The 15,839-nt window shown below is 41.3% G+C and overlaps 1 protein-coding gene across 4 annotated transcripts in view; it reads right to left on the reverse strand.

Moving 5' to 3' along the window:
• The window catches only part of SCAPER (S-phase cyclin A associated protein in the ER), a 440,399-nt gene that overhangs the window by 345,793 nt on the left and 78,767 nt on the right, over positions 1-15,839 (reverse strand). For 2 of the 4 annotated variants that reach the window (XM_029575230.1, XM_029575228.1), the window contains exons 8-9: positions 15,148-15,410; positions 5,794-6,066 (exon numbers count right to left, since the gene is read on the reverse strand). In XM_029575230.1, the coding sequence (XP_029431090.1) occupies positions 5,794-6,066; positions 15,148-15,410 (536 nt within the window). Of the gene's footprint in view, positions 1-5,775; positions 6,067-15,147; positions 15,411-15,839 lie in introns of all 4 variants that reach the window. The other 2 variants (XM_029575229.1, XM_029575227.1) reach the window with 1 other exon arrangement.

Genomic DNA, 15,839 nt, shown 5'->3' on the forward strand with positions numbered 1-15,839 from the left:
TAGACAGCTGGGCAGCTACTGAATATGAAGATCGCCTGGTGCAAAGGTGGCGGACCTCATGCGTCACCTAGATAGGACTTTAGACAGTGCTGGGAAGGAGCCAGCTGTCATGCTACATGTAGGCACCAACAACATAGGAAATTGTGGGAGAGAGATTCTGGAAGCCAAATTTAGGCTCTAAGGTGGAAAGCTGAAATCCAGAACCTTCATGGTAGCATTCTCTGAAATGTTCCCTGTTCCATGTGCATGTTCCCAGAGGCAGGCAGAGCTCCGGAGTCCTAATGCGTGGATGAGACGATGGTGCAAGGAAGAGGGATTCAGTTTTGTAATGAACTGAGGAACCTTTTGGGGAAGGGGGGTGTCTTTTCCAAAGGGATGGGCTCCACATTAACCAGGGTGGAACTAGGCTACTGGCGCTAACTTTTACAAAGGAGATAGAACAGCTTCTAAACTAGAACAAAGGGGAAAGCAGACAGTTGCTCAGCAACTGTCGGCAGGTATCTTCAGAGGATACTAATGAAGCATTAGAGTTAGGGCATCCCAACAGAGAGGTTCCAATAATAAGAGAAGTAGTCCAAATGCCTATAATTAGGACTATAATTAGAAACCCACCGGAGCTAAAAGATTCCAATTTATCCCGGTCAACTGAAAAGCAGAATGTAAATACAAACAAAAAACTCACTTTGAAATGCTTGTATGCTAATGCCAGAAGTCTAAGAAGTAAGATGGGAGAATTAGAGTATATAGCAGAAAATGATGACAGACTTAATTGGCATCTCAGAGACATGGTGGAAAGAGGATAACCAATGGTAAAATTATATCTTGCATCTTGGTGGCAGGCAGGGTGGCGCTTTATGTCTGGGCTGGCACAGAGTCCAACAGGATAAAGATCCTGCATGAAACTAAATGTACAACTGAATTTTTATGGGTAGAATTCCCTTCTGTGTTGGGGAAGAGAATAGTGATAGGAGTATACTACCATCCACCTGGCCAAAATAATGAGCTTGAAATGAACTGAATCCCCCCCCCCCCCCCCCCGAATTCCACCCCTCGGCTTACTCTAACAAAGCAAAGCTGGGGTTGTTATAATGAAAACATAGGTCTGGACCTTCCAGACAGGTTGTTCTGTGTCTGCAAGGCTGTTGGCCCTACATACTGTTGGCCTGCAGGTTACCTGAAGAGGAATTACCTGTCTACTTGCTGAACTGTATTCTATTTCCCAGGTGGCAGTGGACTCCTGACAATCTCATATGATGAAAACTGTGCCCATCCATGCATATTCTCACCTTCAAAGCTCGGGTGCCCCACCCCAAATGCAATATATATATAAAGTATATAAGTTCACTGAATAGGTTGTATGTGCTATAAGAACATGTTTGAATTTGAACTTGTCACACTTTGGACTTAGTGTTTGATAACTATATAGTATTTAATAATGCTCCAGGGACACCATGAATAAGATTATCCCTTGGTCAGATACTTATTACATTTCATTATCCTTGTTCTGGCAGTTTTATAGTCATTGAACATTCCCCTTCGTTTTGCTATAAAAGACCTTTATCAACTCAGATCTGAATGGCAATCCTTCAACTTCTGTGTTAGAAAGTTTTGAACCCTCTAGTGATAAAGATGTCATTTCTTCTTGGAACTCTGTCAATGAGGCCCTTGTCAATTTCCCCTTTGAAGCTCTATAATCAGCATCATGTCAGCAATTGGAACTTGTGTATTCGTGAGATGCACACTGCTCGCTGTAAATTGTGCCAGTTTGAGCGTTGCTGGCATCATACTCAACCAGTAGCAGAGCTCAAAGTTTATAGGATTCACTTGTCTCAATATAAGGCTCTGATTAGCAAAAAAGGCTCTCAATTCTGTCAAACAACTTCAAATGGTTTGGAACAGTCCTAAAGAACTTTTCGTCTAGTATAATCCTTAACTATATCCTCCAATAATTCCTCTTTAGAAAACATTCTAGCAAATAAACAATTGAGTTGCAATGATTTTAAGAACTTTTTTACCACCAAAATAGTTAAGCTCTCAGCTTTAATTTTCAACCTCTAGTGCTTGAGTTACATCACCTACATGTTTGTTTATTATTTATTTAAAACATTTATAGACTGCATTTTTTTTTGCAAAACTTTGTTCTAAGCAGTGCACAGAAAACAAACAACTTGTATAAATCAGATTAAAACCACAAACAAAACATGCATAAATATAAATATAACTTATACCATCTTAACAGTTTGAATAAATAATTCAAGTTATAACACAGTTACCAAATTCTGTTGCAAAGGCCTCCCTAAAACAAATTGCTTTCAGCTGCTTCTAAAACAGTCTGATATCAGAAGTAGAGCACAGTTCAATAGGGCCAGCGAAATGGTCTAATTTTAAGCTTGTCTCCAAATTGGAGGCAACGAGTGTGGTCTCTGCTGTGAACTCACCATTCTGTTTTGAATCTTTGCAATGTTTTTATTTCAAAGGTAGTTAAATTGCTGCACCTTCACTAGTAGCCAATATTAACTGAAGAATATGTTCCAGGTCTTCTGAAGCAGGCTTCAGTTAGACCATTCTTAAAGAAGCCTGGACTTGTTGGTGCTGACATCTCAAATTACTGTCCTATCTCTGCTTTGCCATTTCTTGCTAATATTTTAGAATCTTTAGTATTAAAGCAGTTGAATAATGTTGTCAAAGACCATTAAGGTCTAGATCATTGTCAGTTTGGCTTTAGAAAAGCTCTTAGTATTGAGACCTTCCTGCTATCAATTATTGACTTATTTTTGCGTGGAGGAACATAACATAAGAAATTGCCATACTGGATCAGACTAAGGATCCATCAAGCTCAGCATCCTAGTTGCAACAGTGGCCAATCCAGGATACAAGTACCCAGCAAGTACCCAAACACTAAGTAGATCCCATGCTACTCATGCCAGTCATAGCAGTCGCTATTCCTTAAGTCAACTTGATTAATAGCAGTTAATGGATTTCTCCTCCAAGAACTTATCCAAACCTTTTTTAAACCCAGCTACACTAACTGCATTAACCACATCCTCTGGCAAGAAAGTCCAGAGCTTAACTGTGTGTTGAATGAAAAGAAATTTTCTCCGATTAGTTTTAAATGTGTTACTTGCTAACTTCATGGACTGACCCCCTAGTCCTTTTCTTATCTGAAAGAGTAAATAACCAATGCATATCTACCCGTTCTAGACCTCTCATGATCTTAAAGACCTCTATCATATCCCCCCTCAGCCGTCTCTTCTTCAAGCTGAAAAGTCCTAACCTCTTCATCCTTTCCTCATAGGGGAGCTGTTCCATCCCCTTTATCATTTTGGTCCCCCCTCTCTGTACCTTCCCCAGTGCCACTATATCTTTTTTGAGATGCGGTGACCAGAATTGTACACAGTATTCCAGGTGTGGTCTCACCATGGAGCGCTACAGAGGCATTATGACATTTTCCGTTTTATTCACCATTCCTTTCATAATAATTCTTAACATTGTTTGCTTTTTTGACTGCTGCAGCACACTGAGCCAATGATTTCAATTTATTATCCACTATGATGCCTAGATCTCTTTCTTGGGTGGTAGCTCCTAATATGGAACCTAACATAGTGTAACTAAGCAAGGGTTATTTTTCCCTATATGCAACACCTTCCACTTGTCCACATTAAATTTCATCTGCCATTTGGATGCCCAATCTTCTAGTCTGGCAAGTTCTCCTGAAATTTATCACAATCCACTTGTGATTTAACTACTCTGAATAATTTTGTTTCATCCACAAATTTGATTACCTCACTTGTCGTATTCCTTTCCAGATCATTTATATATATATTGAAAAGCACCGGTCCAAGTACAGATCCCTGAGGAACTCTACTGTTTACCCTTTTCCACTGAGAAAATTGATCATTTAATCCCACTCTCTGTTTCCTGTCTTTTAACCAGTTTGTAATTCACAAAAGGACATTGCCTCCTATCCCATGACTTTTTAGTTTTCTTAGAAGCCTCTCATGAGGAACTTTGTCAAACGCCTTCTGAAAATCCCAGTATACATCTACTGGTTAACCTTTATTAACCTTCAAAAACATGAAGATCTGTAAGGCAAGACTTCATTTGGATACATTTTTGTCCTTGATAGTTCTGCTGTGTTCGATACTATTGATCATGAGATCCTGTTCTGTTTAAGAGAGTTGGGTATCACAAATACTGTTTATAAATGTTTGAGTCTTATTTTTTTTTTTTAGAGAGATCCCAACATTTTAGGATTGGAAATTAATTTTCTACCTGGTACTCCATTCCTATGGGAGCTGCCTTGTTTGCCATTTTATTCAACACTTATTTGTCTCCTACATGTAAATTATTGGCTAGAATGTGTGTGGTATTTAGACTGTATGCTGATGACATATAGTTTTATGTCTCCATACAATCCAATTGATCATACATCAGCATTTGCTGATATCTGATCTTCATTTGTCTATATGCAGTATAGAAATGGCTCTTCAATAACAAATTGGCTTTGAACTTTTTTAAAACTGAGATTTTGGCCCTTCAGTGGTCAAATTTGCATTCCATTCCTTCCACTTTTTATGCTAACAATGTTGTGCTGCCGATTCAATCTTGTTTGAAGAGCTTTGGTGTTCAAACTAACTCTGGTCTAATCTTTTCGTGGCAAATTAAAGCAATGGTTAAATCTGATTTCTATAAACTTCAGCTGTTTCAGAGTTTAAAACCATTATTAGAAGAAAATGAGTTTTGTACTGTAGTTCAAGCCATGATCTTGGTTTTTGTTTTGGGTTTGTTTGTTTTTTACATTATTGCAATGCAATCTTCATAGGCCTGCCAACATACCTTCTTTCTGGCCAAAATTCAAAACGCTATGTGTGGCACAAACTTAACACTGCCTCAGCAAACACCATCCTAACAGTAAAGTATGGGGCTGGCAGCATCATGTTGTGGGGATGCTTTCCCTCAGTGAGGAATGGGCATCTTGTTAAAATTAAAGGATGTATGAATGATGCAACAGACAGGGAGATACTGCAAGACAACCTCTTCAATCTGCTAAAAAACTAAAACTTGGGAGAAAGATCACCTTTCAGCAGGACAATGATCCCCAGCACAAGGCCAAAGCAACACAGGAGTGGTTGAACAGAAAAGGTGAATGTTCTACTATGGCCAAGTCAAAGTCCATATCTCAATCCAATCGAGAATCTGTGTCACTATTTGAAAATGTCATCCAACCAACCTGGAGCAAATCTGCCAGGAAGAATGGGCAAAACTCACTCCCAGTTTGCAAAATGGGTAGAAACTTACCCCAACAAATTTAAAGCTGTTATTGCAGCAAAACGCGATTTTACAAAGTATTAGTCTGAAGGGGTTGAATATTTATGCATGGAGCATTTTTCAGTTTTGTTTTGTTTTTTGTTTTGGGTTTTTTTTTTTTTTACGAAGAATGCAGAGAAATAATGAATTGTGACTTTGAAAATTAATTTTAAAAACATATTGGTTTGCAATAAAATACTGTCTGGAACAATATGCATATCATTTGTAATCTGCACAAATCTGCTGACTTTTTAGGGTGTCAAATACTTTTGCAAGCCACTGTATATAAATAAGTTCAAATTTTTACCATTGTTACAACATATCCCTATTCGTTTCTTGTTTATTCAGTATTATTACATTAGGTGAAAAATCTAAAGCTTTGTTTCGTGGCTAGGTTCAAATAAAAATACAAACAGTACAATTATTAATAATGTTATCTATTCAGAAATTCTTTGAATGTGTTCTTACCAATCTGCTGGCACTCACATTTGTAAGATCGGAGGGATCCATTTCACTTTCCAGTGTTTCAGTTGGAGTTGGATTTTCAGATGGAGTTGGAGTTGGATTTTCAGATGGAGTTGGAGTTGGACTTTCAGTTGGAGTTGGAGTTTTGGCACACGTTGAGAGAGGCAAATCGATCTTTAGGCTTTCTGAAACTGGATCTCCAAGAATGGTAGAGATTTCAGGAGACACATTGGAGGAAGTTGAATTTTCTTGCTGGGAGAGATTCTCAGGGATCCTAAAATCTTCTGCTGTGAACTAACAATAGTTACAATACAAGTCAGATACAAAAGAATACAGGTGAACCAGTCAATATTTGTATGATCAACAGTTATAAAATACCACGGGGTCACCCAGCTGATACTAGGATTATTAACCATATTACATGAGTTTCAAAGTTTGCAAGCAGTGATTAAGTAAAGTAACAAACAGGATCTCACAACAGGGCTAACTTAAGGAAAATATTAAAACTGTGAGCTAAAATTGAGCTTCTTAAATTTGTATTTAACTTCTGAAGCAATAAGTTAATAGTATGCGAATTTATATAATTATATGTGCATCTGTGTACACAAAGCATGCTTGCTGTGCCTAAATTATGATTTAGCACACATTTACTTGGGAGAATTTCTATAATACACACAAGTATAAAATCAAAATGAGCACAAATTATGTTTTGCGCAAATAAATCATATTTTACGCACAAAAACATGCTTTGTGTATACAGATTTATTTAAAATTTTTATATACCGACATTAGTGTACAAACGTCATACCAGTTTACATTGTAACTAAAAGCTGGAAAAGTAGAAAGAACAGGGGGAGAGGGAGCGGGAGAACAAGGGGAAGCAGGAGGAAGATTGCAGAGGAATGCAAAATAGCAACGGTGGTAACTTTATATGGGAGAGTAACTTATATACAATGAGATTATAGGAGTGTATGAGAGGTGCATCGCAAGGATGAAGTGTTGGCTTGTGTCAGGATGTGTGCAGGCGTGTATTAAAGGTGGAGAAGGGACTACAGACACGGTCTATTTTGGATAGGCTAGTCGGAAGAGCCAGGTCTTCAGTTTCTTCCTAAATTTAGAGTAGCATGGTTCGAGTCTGAGCTCGGTTGGGAGGGAGTTCCATTGCCTAGGGCCTGCGATGGAGATTGCGCGGTCCCTGGTGGAAGGCAGGTGGGCTTTTTTAAGGGAGGGTACAGTGAGGGTCCCTTTGTTGATGGCCCTGGTGGGCCGGTCAGAGCGAGTGAGGTGAAAGGGTTCATCAAGCCAGTTAGAGTTGTAGCAGTAGATTGACTTATGAATTATGGATAGAGTTTTAAAGAGGATGCGGGATGGGACGGGGAGCCAATGGCGGTCTTTGAGGATGGGGGTGATGTGATCGGATTTCCGTGTGTTTGTGATGACCCTGGCTGCAGCATTCTGGAACATTTGTAAGAGTTTAATGGTAGAGGAGGGGAGTCCAAGGAGAAGGGAGTTACAGTAATCAAGCTTTGACGATAGAGTGGCCTGGATAATAGTTGGGAAATCATGATAGTGGAGGAGGGGGTCTAAGTTTTTCTTAGGACATTGAGCTTGAAGAACCCCTCTTTGCGGATGGAACTGATATGTTTTTTTTAGGTTCAGTTGTTGGTCTAGAATGACTATGGGTCCTGGTGTTGGAACTCCTGCTTCTGCCCATATACTGATACAAGTGCTGGAAACTTTACTCCATTTCTGACAATGAGTAGATTTTCCAACTAAGAAGACATGAGAAAAGCCAGCGCATCTCTGTGCATTGGAGGGAAATAGTTCATGTCTTCATTAGCATGAGATGTCCATGCGAGGGTGCTAAGCAATGTGAAGTTTTACATACACAAAACTCCTTGCTATGTCAGAAGAACAGTTTGTACACAAAGAATGTGCGTTCAGTTGCAGGTAAAAATGTGCGCTTTATTGAGCACACATTATTACATCTGGCCCAATAAGAACAAAGATATAGCAAAGGTAAACCCATGAAAGATGACTCAGTCAAGAACTTTTCTTGCCTGAAAAAAAATCAACAGACATACTAAATACATTTCTAATCAATGTACTTTAAATCCTGAGCATCATATTCATAGTGACTGGATTTTAGAGCAGAGTCAATTAAGATAACGTAGGTTTGCACAAAGACCATCACTGCTAGCCAATGAATTCTGCAAAGTCTAATGGAACTGGACAGAAAAAAAACGGGCTGTTCAAGTTACACACAGGTAAAACAATTCTGGAGTACAACAAATTAATACTATAATAAAATCATACAGACAGGGTACACTGGGTTGTAGGGACAAAACTTACTGGAAGGTTCACAATGTCAGAAATGTTTTTTAGTTAAATATATAACAAATTGGAATGAATTCTGAGGCATCAATATTTACTGAATTTATTTCAGCTTAAGTACTCTGTTGACATTGCATATTGAATATGTAGCAATACAGTTCCAGCAATTTATGAGAAGCAGCAGATAGCAGCAGCTTAACTGTCATAAGTGCTCTCCATAGATACCGGTTCACACAAGTAGGTGATGTCATCTGACGGAGCCTGGGACGGATCTCTTTTCTGAAACTTCTAGAGCTCAATTCATGCTCTTACTAGGCAGGCATCTTTACCATCGTATAGGGCGCTCTTCAGTTATAGTTAGGCTAACTAGTGAAGAGGGATTTCGAAAGTAGAATCCTGGCCAAATTCAAATGAACCAATCACCAGGAGAGAGTTCATGAGCTGTTGTGTGACATGAACAGACTCCTGAAGACCTTCAGTGGCTTGCAGACACTAGGATCTTAGGGTACACTGTGCCTGTCTCATATGGAAACATGCTGTAGGAATGGAATGAAGTTTTGAGATTACAAGAACCAATATTCTCAACATGTTCCAAGCCGATGTCTGCTGACTCATCATTACTCCTTTCACAACAGGCATTAAGGCGATGATCCTTTCTGTGAAAAGAAAGGCTTTTACCAGAGTCAAGTCTAGCAGAGCTCCTAAAAATTGAAATTGAAGTGATGGACTTGGATGGAATGAAAACAGCAACTCCAACAACCGGATGATTTTGCATCTGATGCACTTTTGACCAGCTAATCGCCCGATAGGGAAACATTCATTCCCAGTCTGCAAAGGTATGCTGGTACCATGGCTAGACATTTGGTAAATATTTGTGGTGCTGATGCAAGGCCAAACATTGTTATGCAGTACAAGAAATGGGGTTTCCCTATTATAAACCTGAGATACTTCCTATGACTCCGGATCTGAGTATATGCGTCCTTGGGATCCAGCAGACCTAGCCAATCTCCTATTGAAATAAATATAATCAAGATGCCTAGGGAAATCATCTTGAATGTTTCCCTCATTTGTTCAAGATGCTTAGGTATAGATAGGTGCCCAGTATTTTAGCCTCCGCTCCGATCCTAACGAACGAGTTAGCAAGGACTTCGGTTTAGCTACTGTGACCGCTTCTAAGCTGCACGCTTAGACTCCTCGCTACTCTCCAGGGTATTTTGCTCCTGAAGAAGCTCTGGGCACCTGCTCCTCGGGGGTCTCTCGCTTCTAACTACCCTTCGGGGTTTCTCCTAATCTAGACAACCGCTCCTCAGGGGTCACTCTTCTCTTTTCAGGATTTTCTGCGCTTCCACGTACTCGCTCCTCGAGGGCCTATCCAGCTCAGAGTATCCTGCACCACGGACCTCGGGTCCCACCTTCATCATCTACCAGGAGGATTCCTGCACTACTCTTCAGTGAGTACCCTCTATGATCCAGCTTCTCCATTTCCACCCACCATGTTCGGCTTATCCCGCTCTGCGGAACATTACCAACCTTGTACTTCTGGGTGAGACTTCTACATCTGAGACTGTCTGAGCGTATTGGCACTTTGCTGGACTTCAGTGCCATCTCTTCCTGCACAATTACCATCTATCTACAGCAGTACAATAAAGCTTTTCATCTCCAGTGTCTGCTCTCTGAGTCTAGCCTATCGCTGTGGTTCCCCACGGGGCCCCTCAAACCCAACAGATAGCATCTGCTGCACCACAGAAGTCACCCCCTTACTTAGTTTCCCCAAACCATCAAAATCAGGGCTCTTATTAGTTGCTGTCCAAGTCCAATTCCCTGTGCTTGGAGTTGCATCCAAAGTATCTGGCTTATTGATTAAGGGTAGTAACAGCTACATCAGCAAGTTACCCCCATACTTGTTTTCCCCCCATGCTTATTTGTTTTCCTAGACTGTAAAATCCACTGTCTATGTTGGTTACTGTCTGAATCTAATTCCACTTTTCCTCTTTTCCCCCCCTGCCGTTAAAGCAGAGAGCAATAATGGAGTTGCATCAACAGTATGAAGGCTTATTGGTTAAGGGTAGTAACTGCCATGCCATGCAGTCTTTTCTTCATTGCCATCCTCTAGCCTTTAGAGAGGATGCCTCTTTGAAATCTTTCACCATTTTTGTCTTCACCATCTCCTCCAGAAGGGCATTCCAGGCATCCACCACCCTCTCCGTGAAGAAATATTTCCTGACATGGTTCTGAGTCATCATCCCTGGAGTTTCATTACGTGACCCCTAGTTCTACTGATTTCTTTCCACATGGTCATAAAACTCTAGGCAGATTACAGTTTTACATTCATAAAATCAAAAAATAAAACAAAGCATACTGACAAACTCTGATGACATTTTGCATAGGCTGTTTACTCTATCTTGTTAGCATAGTGTCAAGCTGAATCAAGTTTAGATATATAGTGAATTTTCTCTGATTCACATGGTTTTGCAAAGAATAGCATCTATCAAATAATCAATGAGTCTATTAACAGTACCTAATAAGAAATCAAAAGTAGGACAAAAACAAAAAACTAAGAGTTCTCCTAATACATAAAAAGTATTGATTTCATAAAACATATTGAGGCAGATTTTATAAATCTGCGCACACGCATACTTTTGTTCGCGCACCAGGCGCGAACAAGAATACGCGGGATTTCAATAGATACGCGCGTATCCATTAAAATCCAGGGTCGGCGCGTGCAAGACTGCCCATAATCGGCAGCCTGCGCGCGCTGAGCCGCGCAGCCTGCCTCCGTTCCCTCCCCTACCTAACCCACCCCCCCGGCCCTATCTAAACCTCCCCCCTACCTTTATCCCGAAAGTTATGCCTGCTGGAAGCAGGCGTAACTTTACGCGCGCTGGGCCGGCTGCCGCGCTGCATGTTCCGGTCCGGGGGCTGGTCCAGGGGCCGCTGTCACGCCTCTGGAACGGAACCACGTCCCTGGACATGCCCCCGAAACGGCGCGCCCCTCCATGCAAGCCCCGGGACTTACACGCATGCCGGGGCTTGCGCGCGCCGCCGAGCCTATGCAAAATAGGCTCGGCGCGCGCAGGGGAGGGTTTGGGGTAGGTTTTCGGGGGGTACGCATGTATCTTACGCACGTACCCCTTTGAAAATCTACCCCATTTTGAATTAACTAACACCAATAACTTAATGGTTTCTTTATGTGGATATTAGTATAAGTGTTATTTAAAGTGTATCAACCAGTGTATTTTGCCATCCATGTTATTTATATGCAATAGCTGCTATTTATATTCTTGTTGGCAATTTTTATATTAGCTTTACTGATATTTACAACACATGCAACTCTGTTCATGAAAAAATCAATATCAATTATATTGTAAAATCAATATTGTTACTATAAAACAGTTTTGATGCCAACAAAAATGTCAACTGCACCTCCATCTTAACAGTGTTGACACAACAGCTTTAACGCAGCTTGCAAAAAGCTTCCATATAAGAAATATCTTAAAAACGATTTCACCTGAAACTCTTTTTTTCTTATCATAACAAGTCATCTTGCCAACTGTACTGCAAAAAGGCTTGCTGCTGTTAGGGTTGCCAGGTCCTTGAACCTAGGTATGCCTGGGAAGCAGGGCTCTTGCCTTTAATAACCAGCTATGCAGCAACCAAGGAAAGAACCAGGATCCAAGAAAATATTAACCAGTCAACTGAAGTAAAGAAAGATACCCCTAATCATCTGGGAATCAGTTATAGGGTGTGGCAAAACAGAAGTTTTAACTATTAATATTATTTGACTGCCATATAAAACTGCCTTTCAGAATAGTTTTCTGACAATTTTGAGCTGAACAGCAGGTTGCAGTATAAAAATGTAGTGTTCCATTGGCACCTGAACTGGAGCTGAGAGGATGAATTCCAGAGGCAGAACAAGCTGATGACATTACTAATGCTGAATGTCAGTTAGAGAGATAGCTAGAACTGGTTGAGAGAGTGACAGCTGGAAATAGCTGAGAGAGACCCATTTCAGCTGGGATTCACAATTATGGATTGACAGCAAAGCGTTACTCAAAATCCTCAGATGACTGAGAAAGATGCATTTCACTCTGTAAACAAACTGATTTAAGTATAATAGTTAGTGTTACTGTGAAAATTCCTTTACTTTTTGACCTGTATGTTTGCAATTTTTCAAGCCTTTTTTTAGTTCATTGCAAATCCATTTTAATAAATAGAAACCGGTTTATTAACACTGTGTTTTTGTGATGGATTAGTGACCCAGATAAGTGAGCAGCTATAGGATTCCAGTATGCTTAGTAAACTGCTCTGTGAATGCCTTTCCAAGAACCTTGTGATTTCAGGTTGTTGCAAGGTCAGTGTCCCCAGAAATCCTCAGGGAGTAGTTTATGTACACAGTGGCCTGCTGTCCGCTCCAGATAGAAGGTTAAGGCTCTCTTGCAATCCATGCACTGCAGAACAAGTTCGCCTTGGTGCGAATGAAGCTTGGGAAAAAATGTGGGTAGGACGATTGTCTGGTTAAGATGGAAATCCGTTACCACTTTAGGGAGGAACTTAGGGTGTGTGTGCAGAACCACCCTAGTGTGAAAAAACTTTGTGTAAAGTGGATATGACACCAAGGCCTGAAGTTTTCTGACCCTACACGCCGAGGTGACTGCCACCAAGAAGATGACCTTCCAGGTCAGGTACTTCAGGTCACAGGCACACAAAGGCTCAAAAGAAGCCTTCATAAGCTGGGCCAAGACCACTTTGAGGTACCAGGACACAACAGGGGGCCTTAGGGGAGGCTTCAGCTGAAGTAGACTCTGCATAAATCGCACCACGATAGGTTGAACAGAGATGGGTAAACCATCCACCCCTTGGAGGTAGGCCCCAATAGCACTGAGATGTCCCTAACAGAGTGGTCTTTAGACCAGCCTCCAAGAGGTGCAGTAGGTAATCAAGTAACTCTGGTGTAGAGCAAGAGAACACATCCAAGCCGTGTTACTCACACCAAACGGAGAACCTCCTCCACTTTAGGCCATAAGACTTCCTACTGGAAGGCTTCCTGGTGCCACCAGGACCCAAGACACATCATCTGAGAGGTCCAGAAGCCTTAAAATCACCCTCTTCAGGGACCACTCGTGGAGGCAGAAGGAACAGCTCAAGTCATCCACCATCACATTCTCTAACTCCAGCAGGTATATGGCTCGAAGCCGAATTCCCTGGGACAGAGCCCATGACCAGATTTGGACCGCCTCCTGGCAGAGGAGAAACGACCTAGTGCCTCCCTGCTTGTGGAGATACCACATTGCCACTTGGCTGTCGGTCAGGATGAGGACCACCTTATTTGCAAGGCGATCTCAAAAAGCCTAAAGAGCATTTCAGATTGCCCAGCGCTCCAGGAAGTTTATCTGACACTGCACTTCCTGAGCGGACCAGTGACCCTGGGTGCAGATGCTGTCCACATAGACTGGAACAGCCACCACCTCTTTAGGCGCATCCACAAACTGGAGAACCTCTAGCATCTTGTGCCTGGCGTCTCCTCCATCAGGAGCTGAAAGGGAATGGATTCCACCATGGCCGCACAAAGCCTGCAAATGTCAGGTCCTTGGGAGGGGATCTGCGTCGCACTTCTGGAGGCAACGGCTCGGAGGGCAGGGCCTCAGAGTCAGCAGAAGAGAACTTGAAGGCATCTTCCCCCCACGGGTCATATGGTGTGTCCTCATTGCTGAGATCACCCAGGGTCACCAGTGGGGGAGCCCAAACCATGCCCCAGCCCCAGGGCACCGAGGGCTTCGAGGGATCCAGCATGGACTCAGAAAAAGCCGGCTGCAGGGATGGCACCGGAGGCAGTGCCACCGGCTTCGATGGACCTCCCTCATCCAAAGAATCGATGATGAGGATGGTCTCCGCCTTCCACTTTTTCAGGCACTTCAAAGTGAATTACATTCAGGTTCTGTAGGTATTTCCCTATTCCCCAGAGGGCGTACGATCTAAATTTATACCCGAGGCAATGTCAGAGATAAGATGCAGGGTTCGATGGACCAAGTATGACATTTGTTGTATTCTCAAAAGAACATTACTAGAACATTTGGAGAAGTAAAGAAATTTCTTCGGTGAAAGCATGAAAAACTAACAAGTATTGTTCAAACTTCCATAAGCTATATGTTGCATTAAAAAAATCTGTTAAAGTATGCTAATTGATAAATATGTCTCAGAATTATTTGCAACCATTTAGAAAGAGGACTACCTTAACGATTAATGCCACTGACCATTACTTTCAAACCTATGCTAATTAACCTTTTTATGAATATATACACATGCATTCTTCTGTGTAATTACAGTTAAGCATCTTCAGCATATGAACAAAGGAAATAGGTCCTCTTTTAGGCAAAGGATCTTACTTGCTGTGAGAATCTTCTAAACTAAACTGGATTTCTGAACTAAGTTTTAACTACGCTGGACACTACGCTGGACACTACGCTTTTAGTGTCCAGCGTAGTGTCCAGCGTAGTTTAAGCTTTTAGAAATGCCATGCTGGGTCAGACCATAGATCCATTGAGACCAGCATCCTAGCTTCAAGAGGGGCTCAACCCCAAAATGTTGATCCAATTCCTTATTGTTTTCTCCCAGCAAAAAGTGGTGGCTTTCCCAGAATTGCCTGGCTAAAACATTGATTTTTCCTCCAGGAACTCAGCCAAATCCTTTTTAAACTCTGGCCATCACCTGCTTTTACGAGTTAGCTACATTTTAGAAATGTATATAGGAAGTGGATGAGAACTGTAGCAGTTTCCCTTGCATTGTATGATTTTTCCCTACATTTTTCCCTACATTTTTGTGGTTTTATCACTTCTCCCCAAGTCAGCTTCATAAAAAATGTGCTTTTCCTTAAAACCTCATTGCTCCTCCTTAAATTCTCTTTTCTTTTGCAAATTCCCCTTGCAAACTTGTGCTAATTTAATCTTTTTATGTATGTTACAATGTGTCCAATACATGCACAAATACATTTCAAAGATGACCATAAAACTAAGTAAAATAAAATAGTTACAGCTTTCATGTTACCTGAATTCTTTCACTGAGAGGATGCTCACATGGATATAATGAATCTTTGGCCACAGGTTCATCAATTCCAGATATAACTTCAACAGTTGGTTCAATTTTCTGTTGCGTCTCGGATGGCCTATGCCATACATTTTCTTTATCGTTGTCGTCTTTCGATCTGGGTGCTTCTGTAGCTAAAGAAGTTTTCAATATCAGTGCTGTGGGTCGAGAGCGAACTTGCCTTCCACGGTGCACAGTTTCCCAGCCATCTGCATCCTTTCGTCCTAGGGACCAAAGATTACAATCAAGAAAATTGCATTAACATGATTTTAGTAATTCTAGCAATTTTCCTTCAACTTCACAAAAAAATCAATTCAGCTAGATAAAATAATCTTTAAGAAATATATAGAGGTGTGTCAGAACAAGTAAATCATCAACAGGCACAAGAGACAGTGATAAACTAGTAACAGTCTATTTATTCAATGTTGTAGTTGTCAGGCAGACATATCTTGCTTATGCAGACCAATATAGCAAGAATTATTATAGTAGCATTAGTCCCCCTGACACAGCCGTGTTTTGCTTTGGCTGCATCGGCAATGGCAAAAGATGAAACAATCTTAAATGGCTTCCACAAGAGACGCAGACAGGTGTGACTGTCTCCTGAGGAAGCCATTGCGGTTACTTCTTTCACTGTGTCTTTGAAGATCTCCTTG

This window comes from Rhinatrema bivittatum, chromosome 13, assembly GCF_901001135.1.
Source record: "Rhinatrema bivittatum chromosome 13, aRhiBiv1.1, whole genome shotgun sequence".
NCBI classification, from domain to species: Eukaryota; Metazoa; Chordata; class Amphibia; order Gymnophiona; family Rhinatrematidae; genus Rhinatrema; species Rhinatrema bivittatum.